Raw genomic sequence first — 15,279 nt, 5'->3', positions numbered from 1 at the left:
TATTTTAATATTGTGTCTGCCTGCAAACATGTCTGTGTGTGTGTGTGTGTGTGTACCGACTACAGCTGAAGTAGGCTGATGAGCGAGACAACAGAACAGTAAGCTTGAGGGGGCAGACTGCAAGAAAGAAAGACAGAATGAGACAGACAACATAGACTATATGTGCTGCTGGAGGAACAAAACACTGACTGCTGCGGATGATTAACATGTAAGTGTAAAGCTTGACTGAGAAAACAAAAAAAAAAAAGGAAATTAAAAAAAGAGGAAAAACTAATATATATACAGTACATGAGAAAGTAAAACACACATACAGAAATAGAGGTAGAGATAGAGATATAGAAGGGTACAGTATAGGATATGGGTCAGGGTAGGGGTAGGGGTCAGGCTATGAGAAGCCTCTGTATGACTGATATTGAAAAGTAGACAGGCACCTCTTACGTTTATGCGCGCTTGGTACTCGGCGCTACCGGCCGAGTTTCGTGCGGCGCACCGATACACTCCTCCATCACGAATCTGCGGGCTGCTGACGTTGACGTGGCTCACAGTGCTGCCATCAGAGAGCGTGTACTGGCTGGCTCTGACACGCGACAGGTCCCGGGCCACAGGCTCGTCATCCAGAGTCCAGGTGATGGTGGGAGGAGGCGCTCCTTTGGCGGTGCACATCAGGGAAAACGGCTCACCCGGGACCACCACCCTCTCGCTGAAGGAGGCGACGATACGGGGTGTACCATCTGATACAACAAGAGATGTGAGGTGTGATTTTAGGTAACAGTGCATTTCACATGGATTCAAATAAGCATTATGGTGGAAAAAACGACAAGAGACTAAATCACTATACTCTGCAAAGTGGCAAAGCATATGAACAATCTTTTTTACCGTAAGGCACCAAATGGAAAAGTAACACTTCACATCAGTAACAACAATGGAGCTTCATCAAGTGTAACATCATATAGCCAATCTGTCTGTGTGCTAGAATTACCATAAGCATATGAAGATACATATGTGTGCATATGTGCATGTACTCAATGTGAATGATAAAAGTCAAATGAAGTGTAAATAAACTGTTATTACTCAGTAAATGAATGGAAATCAATCAGTTCTAACTTGCCTCGTTAACATATTCTCCACAATATTTTATTGAATTACAGACATAATTGCAAACACATATGGCGGTAAGTTCTGATTACAAATACAGTCTTGATTGTACACAACAAACATTGTAATCCCTTTCTGTTCTCACCTTCTAGCAGTATGATGGAGAAGTCCTGGGCGGTCTGGCCCTTCCGAGTGGCAAAGCACTGGTAAGCTCCAGAGTGTCTCTTTTGTGCAGCGGAAATGAACAATGTCTCATTGTGAGCCCCCTGGATGGAAAAGTGTTGATCTGGCAGGACAGATTCTGTGTTACGGTACCAGGACACCGTAAAGTGAGGGGAACCCTGGACGGCACAGGATAGGATGACTGTGCTGCTGATCCCTGTCTTCAGGTTCTTGGGAGACAAGGTGACCCGCAGTGGCTCTAGAATAGAGGCAGGAACAGGCAGAGCAGAGTTTTAAAAAAAGGAGAAGAAGGTTCTTTTTGAAATTTCAGTTATACGTTCTCATTCACAACAACCTCAACATTGAAGGTTACAGTACTTGGTGGTATTACTCGCATTGCTGAATGAAAGCAATTTGAATTGAGTCAGGCCAGGAAATAAAAATCATATTTCATATTTTGGTATGATTGTGTATTTGTTTGTGTGTCACGATTGTGTGTGTGTGTGTGTGTGTGTGTGTGTGTGTGTGTGTGTTAAGCAGCGAAGAAAATCGAGACAAAGTTGGAAAGGAAAGAAAATGTCAGTGAGCAATAAAGCAGCTGGTGTTAAGAGCTGGAGGCTGCTGAATCTGTGTGAGCATGTGTGTGTGAGTGAGTGACAGTGCATGTGTAAGACTTTCTTCACGGGCAATAAGTGGATGTACTGTACTGTAAGCGTGTGTCCAAATGTGTGTGTATGTGTACCACCTTCTATGCCCTGTCATTGGAGGTTTGTGGGTTGTGCAGTGATGTGCCCTGTGGCCAGTCTGCCCCGTGTTCACTAACGTCACCCTTTTCTGAACTGCATCTCCTCTCTTTACCTCCTCCCCCTTATTCTCTCCACAAGTGTGCCATCTTCTCTACCAGCGTCACCTCCTCACATCTCATTCATTCCAACACACAACAATATGAAATTCTCTCTGTCTTTGCCTTCCTCTCTCTCGTCTTCGGTAAACAGAGCGACAGGCCCGCACGACCGCTGTTCTGCTCTGTCACCGTAGCGACGCCTCGCTGAGGTTTGAGAGCACAGCGGGGGAACGAGCCGTCCTTGGAGATCAAGCTCACGCTTGGCCCAGACGAGGGTGGGTATGGGGCCAGGGCAAAGCCAACAGAGCTTAAATGATGTCTCCATCGCGCCTGTTCGTGACCTGACATCACATTCATTACTTCTGTCCATCTTACTCTTTTTCTGCAACTGTAGTTGTCAGTGTAGAACAATGGAGGTCAGGGGAGGTAGATCAGTGATCACTGATGCTTTGTTGTGTGCTGAATATTGGTATATTATTATTCTACTGCACTCTCTTCAGTCCTATACCCACCTATGACGTTGAGGTGACCTGTCACCTCTTTGGAGCCAAAGCTGTTAGTGACCTCACAGATGTAGTTGCCACTGTCCTCAAGCCTCAAGTCGGAAATGGTGAGGCCAGTGATGCGCCGTGTCCAGCGGGAGTCTGCAGGTAATGGCCGACCATCTTTTAGCCATCGTATGGTGGGGTTTGGGTATCCGGATGCGATACAGGGCAGCTCCACACTCTGCCCCACCTGCACCTCACCGGACTGGAAACTGTCCAGCACTGACGGGGTGGACTCCGTAGGGTCTGCAGGTGAAGCACGTCACAGAAATTATAAATTAATTTGGAATCATCAGTACTCAGTAATTTTTAGATCCTTAAAGAAACATTTGACATTTTGGGAAATACGCTTATTTGCTTTCTTGCTGACAGTAAGATGAGAAGATTGATACCACTCTCTCGTCTGCACGGTAAATACGAAGCTTCCACTAGCGGATCGTTAGCTTAGCTTAGCACAAAGACTGGAAACAGGGCAAACAGCTAGCCTGACTCTGAGTTATGTGCTGTACTATCTCTTGGCCATGTGTAGAAACTTCCTTCGTCTTTGGTGGTTGTCTGGCAACTTCACAGTGACAAAGAGAGCCAAGGAAATGACTGGGCCTGGCAAAGAAATGGTTGTTTGACACATAACTGCCCGTAACACTACAACTTGTTGTTTTTACACTTGTTTTTAGTATGAATTACACAAGATGCAATGTGCTAATAAGTATTAGTAGTAGTAGTAGTAGTAGTAGTAGTATGGTAGGTGGATTTTGTTCCCAGGCTAGCCATTTCATAGCTAAGCAAAGCTAACTGTCCCTTGGCTCCAGCTTGATATTTACTATACAGAGATTTATCGAACTTCTCAGTTAACTCCCAGCAAATAATCAAATAAGCGTATTTCCCAAAATGTTGACCTATTCCTTTAAAACTAGTACTCTGTCTTGTAAGTCTACAAGCCCAGCCAATACTCATATACTAATGCTTTGATTGGCATTTAGCAACTTCTACTGTATGAGTGAAAACGGTAACTTGGTAACTACGTTGCCTACCCATAACTGAGAGCCTGGCTCCATTGCTCTGGCGAGTCTCTCCACTGTATTTGTGCTTTGTGATGCAGCGGTAGGTGGACAGAGCATCTTCCTTCTGCACTTCTGAGATATACAGAGCGCCAAATAAGGTCAGGAAGAAACGGTTTCCTGTGTAGGACAGCAGAGAAGGAACAAGTAGGAGAGGGGAGAATGAAAAGTGAGTCAACATATTTGAGTAACAAATTATAACAAAGGCATATAATTTGCATGTAAAGCATTGCAAAGGTTTAAGGACATAGGGTGTCATATGCTGTACAGATTGTAAAGCCCCTTGAGGTAAATTTGTCATTTGTATATGGCTCTATAAATAAAATGGACTTCTCTTGTGTCTATGCAGATGTATTTAATCTAAATCTATCTTCGCAAACTTTAGATAGATTTTGCTGTGTAACTGATAATACTTCATCAGTTCACTGACTATTTGTTTCACAAAAGTAAAACAAGAAACGAGTGTGGCTTGTGGCCACTGTTTATCAAAAGTCACATAGTCTGGCTTTACATGTAAAGAAAAAATAAACCCCATCCCATACAATGCCTTGTCCACATTACTATGTAATATGGACCTAATATGGATGTAAATAAAACTTGTGTTTCGCAATGCACGCCTCTACACAAATAGCAGAGGCTTGCAAGTCCTTTCAAGGTGTATTCACTATTCTGAATGTTGTAAGACACATTTAAACCGCTCTAGATCCTGTGTATACTGTATTTATCTTTTTCATTTCCATATGTTTGCAACTGCTGAAAAAAGTATAGCAAGTAAAGAAAAACTGCTGCTGCTGGGTGAGGGAAAGGTTGTGTAAGATGTGTGCTGCTTTTGAAGTATGTGAGAGATGCCATCCCTCCATCATAAGACCCTCTTGACAAACCTTGAGCACATTTTTCAGAGAAATCACTGATTTCAGAAGAATAAAGCAAGGACTAGATTATACATCGTATATACATACGTCTTTAAAAGGCCCAAGCACAGCACTTAGGTGAACACATGGGAGCTTTTAACACACTCTGTCCCATCCATCTAGTGAGATATACACAATAGAGAAAGGATGAGGAAGAAGAGAAAGAGAAGAGAGAGGGGAGTTATTGTAGGTGTTAATAATTGATGTGTCCCTGTGTGTTATGGTAACAGCAGATTAGTGTCATTTTCTTTCACATCAGTGACTACTTGGTCTGCCTCTGATTTATCTACATGTCAATAGAGACAGCATGGTGTATGTGAGAGAGAAGAAGAAGAGAGGAGAGAGATGGAAGGAGAAGAGACGAGGAGAGTGTATTTCGATGTTTGATTCTTTCCACTTCCCTGAATCTTTTTGTATTCTGTTCTCCCAAAGGGTTATTTTAGATGGTGTGCACTTCACAGTTTGTAGTAGATTGCAGATTGTTTGGTTTTGCGTTATTGAAGTGTGTGTGTGTGTGTGTGTGTGTGTGTGTGTGTGTGTGTGTGTGTGTGTGTGTGTGTGGACATTCTGGCTGTTGGTTGCTATACATGATGTTTCAATGTCTCTCTGCAATGTTGACAAGAGAGGACTTAAGTAAAACACAGGTGCATTGAATAGTTGAATACTGGCAATACGTGCAGCACACACACACACTCACACTACACACACACTACACACACACTACACGCACACACACACACACACACACACACACACACACACACACACACACACACACACACACTTCCAAGCAAGAGATCAGCACCTACCAGTCACAACAACACTGAAAACACTTAGGGTGCTAGCTGTTAGATGTGTTTAATTGTTGATTAAAAAAAGGCCCCTGTAGTGTGAAAACTTCACAACTTAAGCATCAGTTATGGTTGGTTTTCATTTTGTTTTTAAATTATACTTTTTAGGTCAACACCAGTAGTTCATAATCTGATTTTCCTGTCCTTATTCCTATGTTTAGATTACAGTTTTTACAATCATTTTGCTGCTAATTTCAGAACCTTGACATCATTTTTCAAAACTCTAGACACAAAACTCAAAACGATCATCACTTGTAACACAGGCTGTCCAATGTACAAAACATTCCATTGTGCATTCATGTCTTTAAATAAATCTTGCACTTGCACAATCATTGGTTCAAAAAACTAATTTATTGTGAAATACCATTGAAACATTACTTAAGATCACCCACACACAAGCTACCCATAGTTTCACTGGGTCATCGTTCATACAATCGTTAAATATTGTAGTACAAAATAGGTGATACATGTTTTATTATGGTACTAGATGTAAATACAGTACTTGTAAAAGTACTGCAGTCGTAGAGAGAATACTACAGACACAGTGGAATCATTGAACAAAACCTGAAATGTATTGATGAAAAACAATAGAGTACAAATACAACATAGGTTTATTTGAATCAAAGCAAAATAATTAGCTACAAAATAGAAAAGAAAAGACAGTACTGTCAAACATCAAATGCAGTGTTCCTCAACTTGCTTGTACTGTAAAAAGCAAAACAAAGAAGTGATTACTGTACTTCTACATATTCATCAACTCAGTCTTGTGGATTTGGCCGCAGGTTCTCATCTACATTGCAATTAGCCAAACATCTTGGAAAAAAACCTTCGGGCATGGCGAACAATGTGGTACGAGTATATATGTATATACATGTACATGTATATATATATATATATATAAAGTATATATCTCAATCATCAGTAATGAGTTGGCAGAATTGGACAAGCAATTCCAAGGGCCTGCATGCATACAGTGCAGTACTGTCAATACTGTAAATAGTCTCAAAGATGGTACATGGGACCATAGAAACAGTGTCTGATAAACAGTAGTACATTACAGTAAAGAATGATGATGAAATATTACATCCATAGATAATGTAGTCTAATTGGTTCATTCTCCACACTAATTGGCGACAATGAATCTCGTTACCTTGAAACTTTCATGATCTAAACATGGAATATTGTTTGTCTGTTTCCATACAAATATGCATTAAGAGTAATGCAACAGTTACTTATCATTTTGAGTAGTTGTATCGATTGATAGTTATATCATTGTAATGAAATGAATAGACAATCATTTGTAATGTAATGTGTGAATTGCTTTTTATGAAATAGTAGTACTTTGATGTTAAGTTGTGTCATATTGAACAGGTGATCTTTGTTAAATGAACAAATGATCTTTGGTTTATGTGTATTGTATCTAAGTATTTGAAAAAAGTGTTAGAGTTTTGAAAAATGTGTATTTTGATCGTTGGTTGTGAGTATTGTGTCTAGAGTTTTGAAAAATGACGTCAAGGTTCTGAAATTAGTGCCAAAGTGATTGTAAAAAACTTTATAGTTTATTGTTTCATATGAGCATGTACCTCTGTATGTGTTTCTGCATGTATACATGTAAAAATGTCAATAGATGATTTCCCGCGTGTGTGAGTATCAATGAACATGTCTACATATGAATGTGTAAGTATCAATCACCAAACTAGTGTGTGTGTGTGTGTGTGTGTGTGTGTGTGTGTGTGTGTGTGTGTGTGTGTGTGTGTGTGTGAGAGAGAGAGAGAGAGAGAGAGACACAATGTGAGCAACATCAATCGATACATTTTATAGTTGCACAACTCCATCCAAAAGAGATTTATTAAAACAAAGAGGACTGGCCTGGCTCCATGCCACACCCACACACACACACACACACACACACAATTACTCTAACAAGACTGAGATGTGAAGAAGACGGAAGACTTTACTTCTTGTAACAAAGCTGCCAAGTTTTGACTGACTAAACAAAATGTGCATTATTCTAAATTACAGTAGGGCTTTACATTCCTTGTTCATTTAACTCATTATCAAATAATCTGTTGAATATTTTTTATATTATTCTATACAGTAAGTCAATTAAAAGTCAAGAAATCGTGAAAATGGCAATCAAATCTCTGTTCAACCAACAGCCCAAAACCCAAAGATATTACATTTACAATGATATAAAACAGTACAATTGAGTGTAATTTAGATTAATTTGACTTAAACAATTAGAAATAATAGTTATAATAAGTTATAATGAAATAGTTGTGGATTCATGTTTTGCCAATCAATTAATTGATTAATTGACTAATAATTTCAGCACATACAATGCCGCTGACCAGCTTTAGAGCTTTAGGAGTCCCCAACTTTTAATGTGAGATCTGTCCGATTGATATTTTCAAAAAGAACATCTAGTTCTACAATTATTTTATTTAAAGCTATAGTGCGTAGTTTCTATCACCCCCATGAGAAATATAAATAATGACAACAAAACTGTTGGACCCCCAACCCTCCTCCACGCAGTTGCTAGTAGCCAAGGAGGACACAGAGGATTAAAAAAACATGATGGACTCTTCAGAAGAGGTAATTATCTTCACTCCACCGGATGCCACCATGTTCTAAACACAGCCATACTGAGAAATACAGAGAGAGTTGTGTGGAGCCGATAGTCTTTGTAGTAACTCATTTGGCAATTGCTAGAATGTAAAGGACGTTCATTAATATCAAAAAGTTATGCACTAAAGCTTTAAGTCTATAACAAGTGTTACTATATGTGTGTGTGTGTGTGTGTGTGTGTGTGTGTGTGTGTAACTGGGCTGTCAGATTTCTGAATATATACACACACACTTGCAACTGTCGGCCGGTGCATCTGCATGCATACTGTATGTGAAAGTTCACACACACGTGTTTTCATGTGAGTCAGACTGTTGTGCTGAGTGCTTAGCGACGTAAGCTGTAATTTCCAAGCCTGCCCTTTTGTTCCAACCTGGGTATTAAGCCTTACAGGATAATATGCACTTGGTGAGTAGAACCCTGTACAACACACTGCTACACCCTGTCACAACATGCCCAGGGAGACGAAGACGGACCAGAAGGGGGGTGAAGAAGGGAGAGATCAGGGGTAGAGTAAGAAATTCAGAGATGGTTAAGAATGGAGAGAAAAGAGAGTGGTGCAGGGGACATTAATGAGAAGGAGCTTGTCAATGCTGGTTTTAAAGGAAACTTTAAAATTTTTTATTTCTTCTGAATATTCAATTAATTGTTTAGTCCATAAAATGTCAGAAAATCGTCACCACAGTATCTAAGGTGAAATTTTCAAATGTCTTGTTTTGCATTATACAAAGCATGATGGGAAGTGTAGTACTGCACTACTGTACTGAATTACTGTACTGAACTAAAACAAAATCATCCCAAATGGAAATAAGAAAAAGAAAAACACAGGATTGCATGAAGATTAAGCTTTTTACACCATCAATACTTTTTTGGCAGTACTAAAGCATTGAATGTCCCATCAACATTATTTCCATCTATCTATTCATATACACCTATTTGCTGTGTGTTAAAAACCAACAAAAATAAAATTGCAAAAAAACATGCCAAATGGTGCATATATGAGTAGTTACCTTGAACATAAGGCATGTCCAGCTGTAGTATGCAGTGACAATGACATGTAAATAAGCATGTAAATACAGCATGTAAATAAAGGGAGTGAAGACCAAGCAAAAACAGCCAGTTTAAATGGTCAAAAGATTAATTAATTATCAGGGATGTTGTTGAGTAATTTTCTGCTCAATTAATCATTTCAGCACTAGCGTGCTTATAGAGAGTGGCAAAAGAAGTGAAGTATTCTATTCTCCATTCCTTGACTGCTCTGAGATCAGCCTACTACTCTTCACTTCCTCTCTCCTCTTTTCACCACTGGCCTTTCTACCTGATATATAATTTGTAGTCACTGCCCGCTCTCCTGCTGTCTGTGGAGATTTGACACACCTATAACAGTAGCGAGGGTGCAGGCAGCGATGGAGGGAGGCAGTGGAGGAGAGGAAGAGGCTGACCCTACAGGGAGGAGGACGGCAGATGGAGATTGATGGAGGGAGAGATAGGGAGATAAAGAGAAACATGCCGTTGGGAGTGACAGAGGAGGGAGTGAGAGTGAGAGGGATGAGGGGCCTGCAGGCCTGAGAGCCACACATGGGTAAAAACAATTCCTCTACGTCTTTCTATGTCTCTCTCTTTCTCCCCTTGCAAGCCTCTCCTTGTGGGAAAGAAGATCAATTCTCGTCTAGTCTGCCTACGCCTCCAGGAGTTTGTTGTTGTTGTTGAGTGTGTGTATGTATGTATCTGCTTCTTTTTTTTTTGCTGTGGGAGGCAGGATGAGATTTTTTTGTGTCTATCCCACACCCAAGGGAGGCCAAAATCCCCTCACTTTCTCCTTATTTTCCAAGCCTTTCCTCCCCTTTTTGTGCTGCTTGATATCCATTCACTATTCTCGGCCTCTCTTCCTCCAGTCTCCCCTCTGCCCTCTACCGCTTTCTATCTCTGCCTTTTTTCCTTATAGTCTGTGCTCCTCTTTCTTCTCTTTCAGGGGGGTCTGTAAGTAATGGAATCAGTTCAGCTGATCAGCCTGAGGCAGGAAGTCAAGCCAAGTGCAGAGCGAAGCTGCTGCTGGATCTGTGTGTGTGCGTGTGTGTGTGTGTGTGTGTGTGTGTGTGTGTGTGTGTGTGTGTGTGTGTGTGTGTGTCTGTGTGCCAGAAATTCCACAAACAGACACATACATTCAAATATTGAGACAGAGAGACAGGAAGGCAAAGAGAGACAGACACAATGAAAAAAGGATTAGGGAGCCCTGGAGCATCACTTGTCTTCCCCAAATTTCCTCCCAGAGAGAGGACACCCCCTCTTCTTTCTCAGGTGAGATGGAGGAGGAGGTAAAAAAAGATGGAGGCAGAAGACGAAGGGATGCAGGAAAGGCGCAGCTAAATTTATCCCATTATAGTATATGGCTGTCATCTTCCACACAATATCGTCAAACAGGGGGGAAAGAGTAGCAACATAAGAGATCCTAAAGAGCAAAACAATAAGAAGAGAAAATGATAATGTTAATGGTGGCTGCAGTGGGAATGCTGCAGCAACCGGGGAGGTTGGGAGGAGAAGAGGATCAGATCAGACAGGAAAGAAAGATAAAGAAAGTAACTAAGAAAAGATAAACATATTTTGAGATGCTGGCTAGACCACAGAGAAAAGAAAGAGACAGAAATAGATAAAACAGCGAGTGAAAGCGAGAAAGAAAGTGATATAGGAGAGAAACAGAGCAGGAGAGGAAATGGCGTAAGTAAGGGGGTTTGTTCTTGGTGCTGCCATGCAAATGAAGGAGGCGCTGCAGCAATGCTAACTAGCAGCAATTCACACTGTTGGAATCACTTATTAATGCTCTACGGCTCCCCCCTCCCAGCTCTTTCTCTCTCCCTCTCTTTACCCATTCCTCTCTCCCCTGCTCTCGCCAGGATCTCTCGTTTTTGTTCACTCTCTCGCTCGCTCGCTGTTGCTAGGGCCCGGGCACTCACGTGACAACAGCTGGGTAGGGGGCGCTACGGTGGCACACAGCGACATGTGCAAGTGTGCGTTTCATGTGTGCTTTGCGTGTGTGCTTTATGTGCGACAGAGTACCCTTCATTAGAGGTAAAAACGGAATCAGCCATTTAAATGATGGCGATGGGGATCAGAACAGAAGAGAGAAACTGCTGAATGGATCTGTAATTGGTTCACAGGCCTGGGCTACAGGCCACAGAGGAGCTCAATACATCTTTCCGTGCATCATGTCACTTTATTTTTTACTCTGAGCTTTTTAACAAAAACACATGCTGAAGACTGTCACAACCATTATTGTCATGGTTTGCCTTTTAGGTTTTAAGGCTAAATGGACCACAGGCTGGGTACAATGCAGAGCAGTAGTTGTACAAATGGACTTCTTACAAATGCATGCACACAAATATATGCAAACACTCACACATACAGTACACTTACAATCTGGCTCACAATCTACACATTCTTACTCCCGCTGTCTCACAATACACATTTGCAGAGCAAACTCAACACATTGTGAGGGTGTGTGTGTTTTTGTGCAGAGCATCCTCACTACAGGATGCCACACCAATGAGCAGACAGTGGAGTACGCCTATACAGTCCTTATTTATTCTCCTCCTCTTGATTCAACTTTTCATTTCTGCTTTGCTTCTTTTCCTTTCCTGTCACTGTCTCCATCTATCCCCTATCATTACATTGCTAATTTTACTAGCTCTGTCTCACACACACACGTACACACACGCGCGCACACGCACACGCACACGCACACACACACACACACACACACACACACACACACATTCTGCAGTGGACCTACATGTGCATTTATGGCGTGTAAGTGTGCGTTTCAGGATGTTTTAGAATCATAGATACAGTGAATGATGGAGTGGGTGCATATGCCTGTTTGCCAGCGTCTTAAAACTCTATGTAAGCTGCAGAGACAAAGTGCAACAAATTATGTCATTTCCGACAGTTTTAATGTTAATAATGAAAAGCACCTTTGTAACAGACAACTCAGTATCACTGTGCTGAGAGAAATAGAGCAAAAAAGGGTGAGACCTCAGTGAAATCACTGCTAGTCAACTGTGCTTGGATGCGAAAGACCCACTGAGAATGCATTGGTTTTTTTTGCTGCCCTTTATTCAACAAGGCCACTGAAATCTACTGAAGAACAAGGCTACACAGACCACCAACTCATAAGTCTATGATCTCCAAGTAAACACACACAGAATTAAATGTCTTTAAAACTCAATGAGCATGCAAACAGTGAGGCTGCACCTGGGTGCAAAAGGCCCATCATTTACTGAGCAGATGCATCTACCGGTTCCCAGCGAGCAATGAACCAGTACAAACAATATTTGTGCAATAATGGAATAAAGTTGAAGGATGTCTAAGGATGCTTAAATGATGGATTAGGGGTTGAGGTTACCATTAGAGTTATTGCACATCAATAGAATTAAACAAGCTGCATCTACCGTAACTTTATTCATCATTTATTTATGCACCGCCCAGTCAGCAAAATAAGCTGTGTGTACAGCTGAGGAGTTCGTAACAAGGTAGAACACTTGCCATTATGAAAATCCACAGTACATACACCTATGCTCATGAGAAGTGGTGCAAACAGGAGATATGTTTAAGGTCTACAGCAGATCAGCCCTACGGACAGCTACATTTCCAAATGTTCAGGAATACTGGTGGAGGTAGCACCACGGACAGTTCTGCTGCTGCAGCCCAAAATAGGAAAACTCTCATCATGCGGATCTCAATACGGTTGGCACAATTAAACCTTGTGTGTTTGTGTGTTTATGTGTGTGTGTGTGTGTGTGTGTGTGTGTGTGTGTGTGTGTGTGTGTGTGTGTGTGTGTGTGTGTGTGTGTGTGTGTGTCTGATGTAGTAGTAATGTTAGCTACAGTGGATACTGTGGCAGAGTAATAAAATAGTAATGTGGCATATGGTCCAGTGCTACAGCGCAGACTACAAGAAGTCAGTCAACTCCCTGCAAGAGACATTCAATAACAGAGCATCTAACAATTGGTATATAAGGTGGATGTATTTGTGATGGAAAAATACAGTGTGACAGATACACCATACTGTATAACAAAAGGGCATAGTAATAGTCAATTAAATGGTTTTACAAAAACGCAGCAAACAATCCCAGGCTGACATACAAGAGGATCAGTTTAGTGCACAAAGCCACAGCAAGAGAGCACAAACAGCAACACAAATGGCAACATGGCAACACAGCAACGTCTTTGTTTTAAGGCAAAATGGTCATCCAGCAGTGTTGCTAGCACAAATATGACACCGTGTTGGGCCAGGTTAGTGTCACGTTTCTAGTCCTGACATAACGCGGCAAGTATTAACTATCCTGGGTAAAACATGAACAAACATTGCTTCTGTGGTGGACAGTTGGTCTTGCATATTTTGATGCATCAAGATGATTGCATGTGAGGTTCCAGTAAAAGATAAACTACATCTATTGTATTGTGGAGTTCCTCTACCTATCTGAGAGTGGCATCATAGACATCAAGTCAAAAATAATGATGAGAAAGATGTGTACGTACACGTGGTATGTACAGTACACATTTTCAGTGGAATGTTGTATGTTTTATTGATTCGTTTTTAGAAATGTTTTTGTGTTTTTGCTATTTTTCTTTCCCCTTAGCCCCTTCATGGAAAAATATTGCATGTCCTGGATAAAATAATAATTATTTTACAACCTCTCACTTCTTTGATTTCTACAAATGCTGATGTTTTCTTGTGTTCACTGAAGACTGACTGACTTACCAGAGTGACCAATTCCTTACTACAACTGTCAACTGAAATACTAATAATTAAGCTAATGCAGTTAAAACTATTTTAATCTGTGTATTCTGTCCAAAGATAATAGCTTATATGAGCCTGAGGATATGAGGAGTGAAAATCAGTGGTTTGTTTTAACTGCTTCACGCAGGCTTGCTCGTTCTAAATTCATCCACTCTGCTTCAGCTGATGAGCACAATTTTACATCATAAAACATGCACAACACACAGAAAATCAATGATAACAACAGCATGTGATCACACCAAAAGTGCTTGTATGCAAAAAATATAATATAATATATAAAAATCATATAAAGAATTTGTTCTTTTTAATAGTTAACAGGTAAAGATAATGTTTTTCAGAGTAAGAAAGAACGTAAGGAGCCCTGATTCCTCCTCCTCCACTCCTTACCCTGGCTAATTTATTTGATAATTACCAAGGGCCCATTATGGCTGATTCAAGGAGGCACTGGGAAGGCCAACTAAAAGCTATTTCATTTGAGCTGCTTGTACTGTAACCACCTTCCTTGCGTCTCTCTCTCTCTCTCACGCACGCACGCACGCACCCCCCCCCCTCTCTCTCTCTCTCTCTCTCTCTCACACTCACACACACACACACACACACACACACACACACACACACTCTATATATATACATAAACATGACTTGTATAACTGTGAGTCCATTCAGGCCCAACATGTAATTAACACCCTCACCCCACCTTCACTCACATCTAGAAGCATGAGTGTGTACATGTTTGTGTGTGTCTATTGAGTAAGTGCACACGTGCATGTGCACTAGTGCATACATGCATGTCTGTGTGTGTAGGGGCTGAAAGGTGGGCAGGGGTGAAGGATAATAAAGATTGGATTCTAATAAAATGTTCTCATCCTCCTAAATCCCCCTCCTGCCCTCTCCCACTACCTGTCATATTAACACCCCCATTACAAGGGCAGATGAATGAAAATGAACAGAGCTGTGGTGTGATTCCCCGAGTGTCAAATCAATACCACTCCCCTCCTCCTCTGTTCCTCTCCCGCCTTCCAACCCGCCCTCTCTCCCCTCATTCTTTTCTCTGCTGCTATAATTTTCCTATTCTCCTCTCCTCTGTTGGGTCTGAAGAATTGACATGTGTTTGACAAAGGGAAATCTACACCTAGTGACAATAGGCTCTCTCCCTATCTGAGCCTCTCTCTCGCTCTCTTTCTCCCTCTAGAATGAAATGAATGTCGCTTGGTCCTATCTCCTCTCTATTCACATTCAAAGTAGTCTATAATAGTAAAGTGCTACTGAGAACAAGACAGACAGAAAGTGCCACAAGGATGTTATATTACTGCCACTTTCTTTGACTCAACCAGAGACAAAAGCTTGCTTAAGGACAGGGAAGAGGTTATGTCAAAATAACAGGAGGTTAAT

General features: G+C 41.2%; 1 protein-coding gene across 2 annotated transcripts in view; it reads right to left on the bottom strand.

Annotated features, from left to right (window-relative positions):
- The window catches only part of LOC116047751 (Down syndrome cell adhesion molecule-like protein 1 homolog), a 102,629-nt gene that overhangs the window by 37,461 nt on the left and 49,889 nt on the right, over positions 1 to 15,279 (bottom strand). The window contains exons 4-7 of one of the 2 annotated variants that reach the window (XR_004897317.1): positions 3,678 to 3,824; positions 2,614 to 2,892; positions 1,241 to 1,516; positions 439 to 731 (exon numbers count right to left, since the gene is read on the bottom strand). Coding sequence is in view for 1 of the 2 variants with exons in the window: in XM_031296716.2 (XP_031152576.1) it covers positions 432 to 731; positions 1,241 to 1,516; positions 2,614 to 2,892; positions 3,678 to 3,824 (1,002 nt within the window). In the remaining variant the exon portion in view is untranslated. Of the gene's footprint in view, positions 1 to 431; positions 732 to 1,240; positions 1,517 to 2,613; positions 2,893 to 3,677; positions 3,825 to 15,279 lie in introns of both variants that reach the window. The other variant, XM_031296716.2, reaches the window with a different exon arrangement.

The sequence above is a fragment of the Sander lucioperca genome, chromosome 5, assembly GCF_008315115.2.
Source record: "Sander lucioperca isolate FBNREF2018 chromosome 5, SLUC_FBN_1.2, whole genome shotgun sequence".
Taxonomy (NCBI): domain Eukaryota; kingdom Metazoa; phylum Chordata; class Actinopteri; order Perciformes; family Percidae; genus Sander; species Sander lucioperca.
This window is presented reverse-complemented; position numbering and strand designations above follow the sequence as displayed.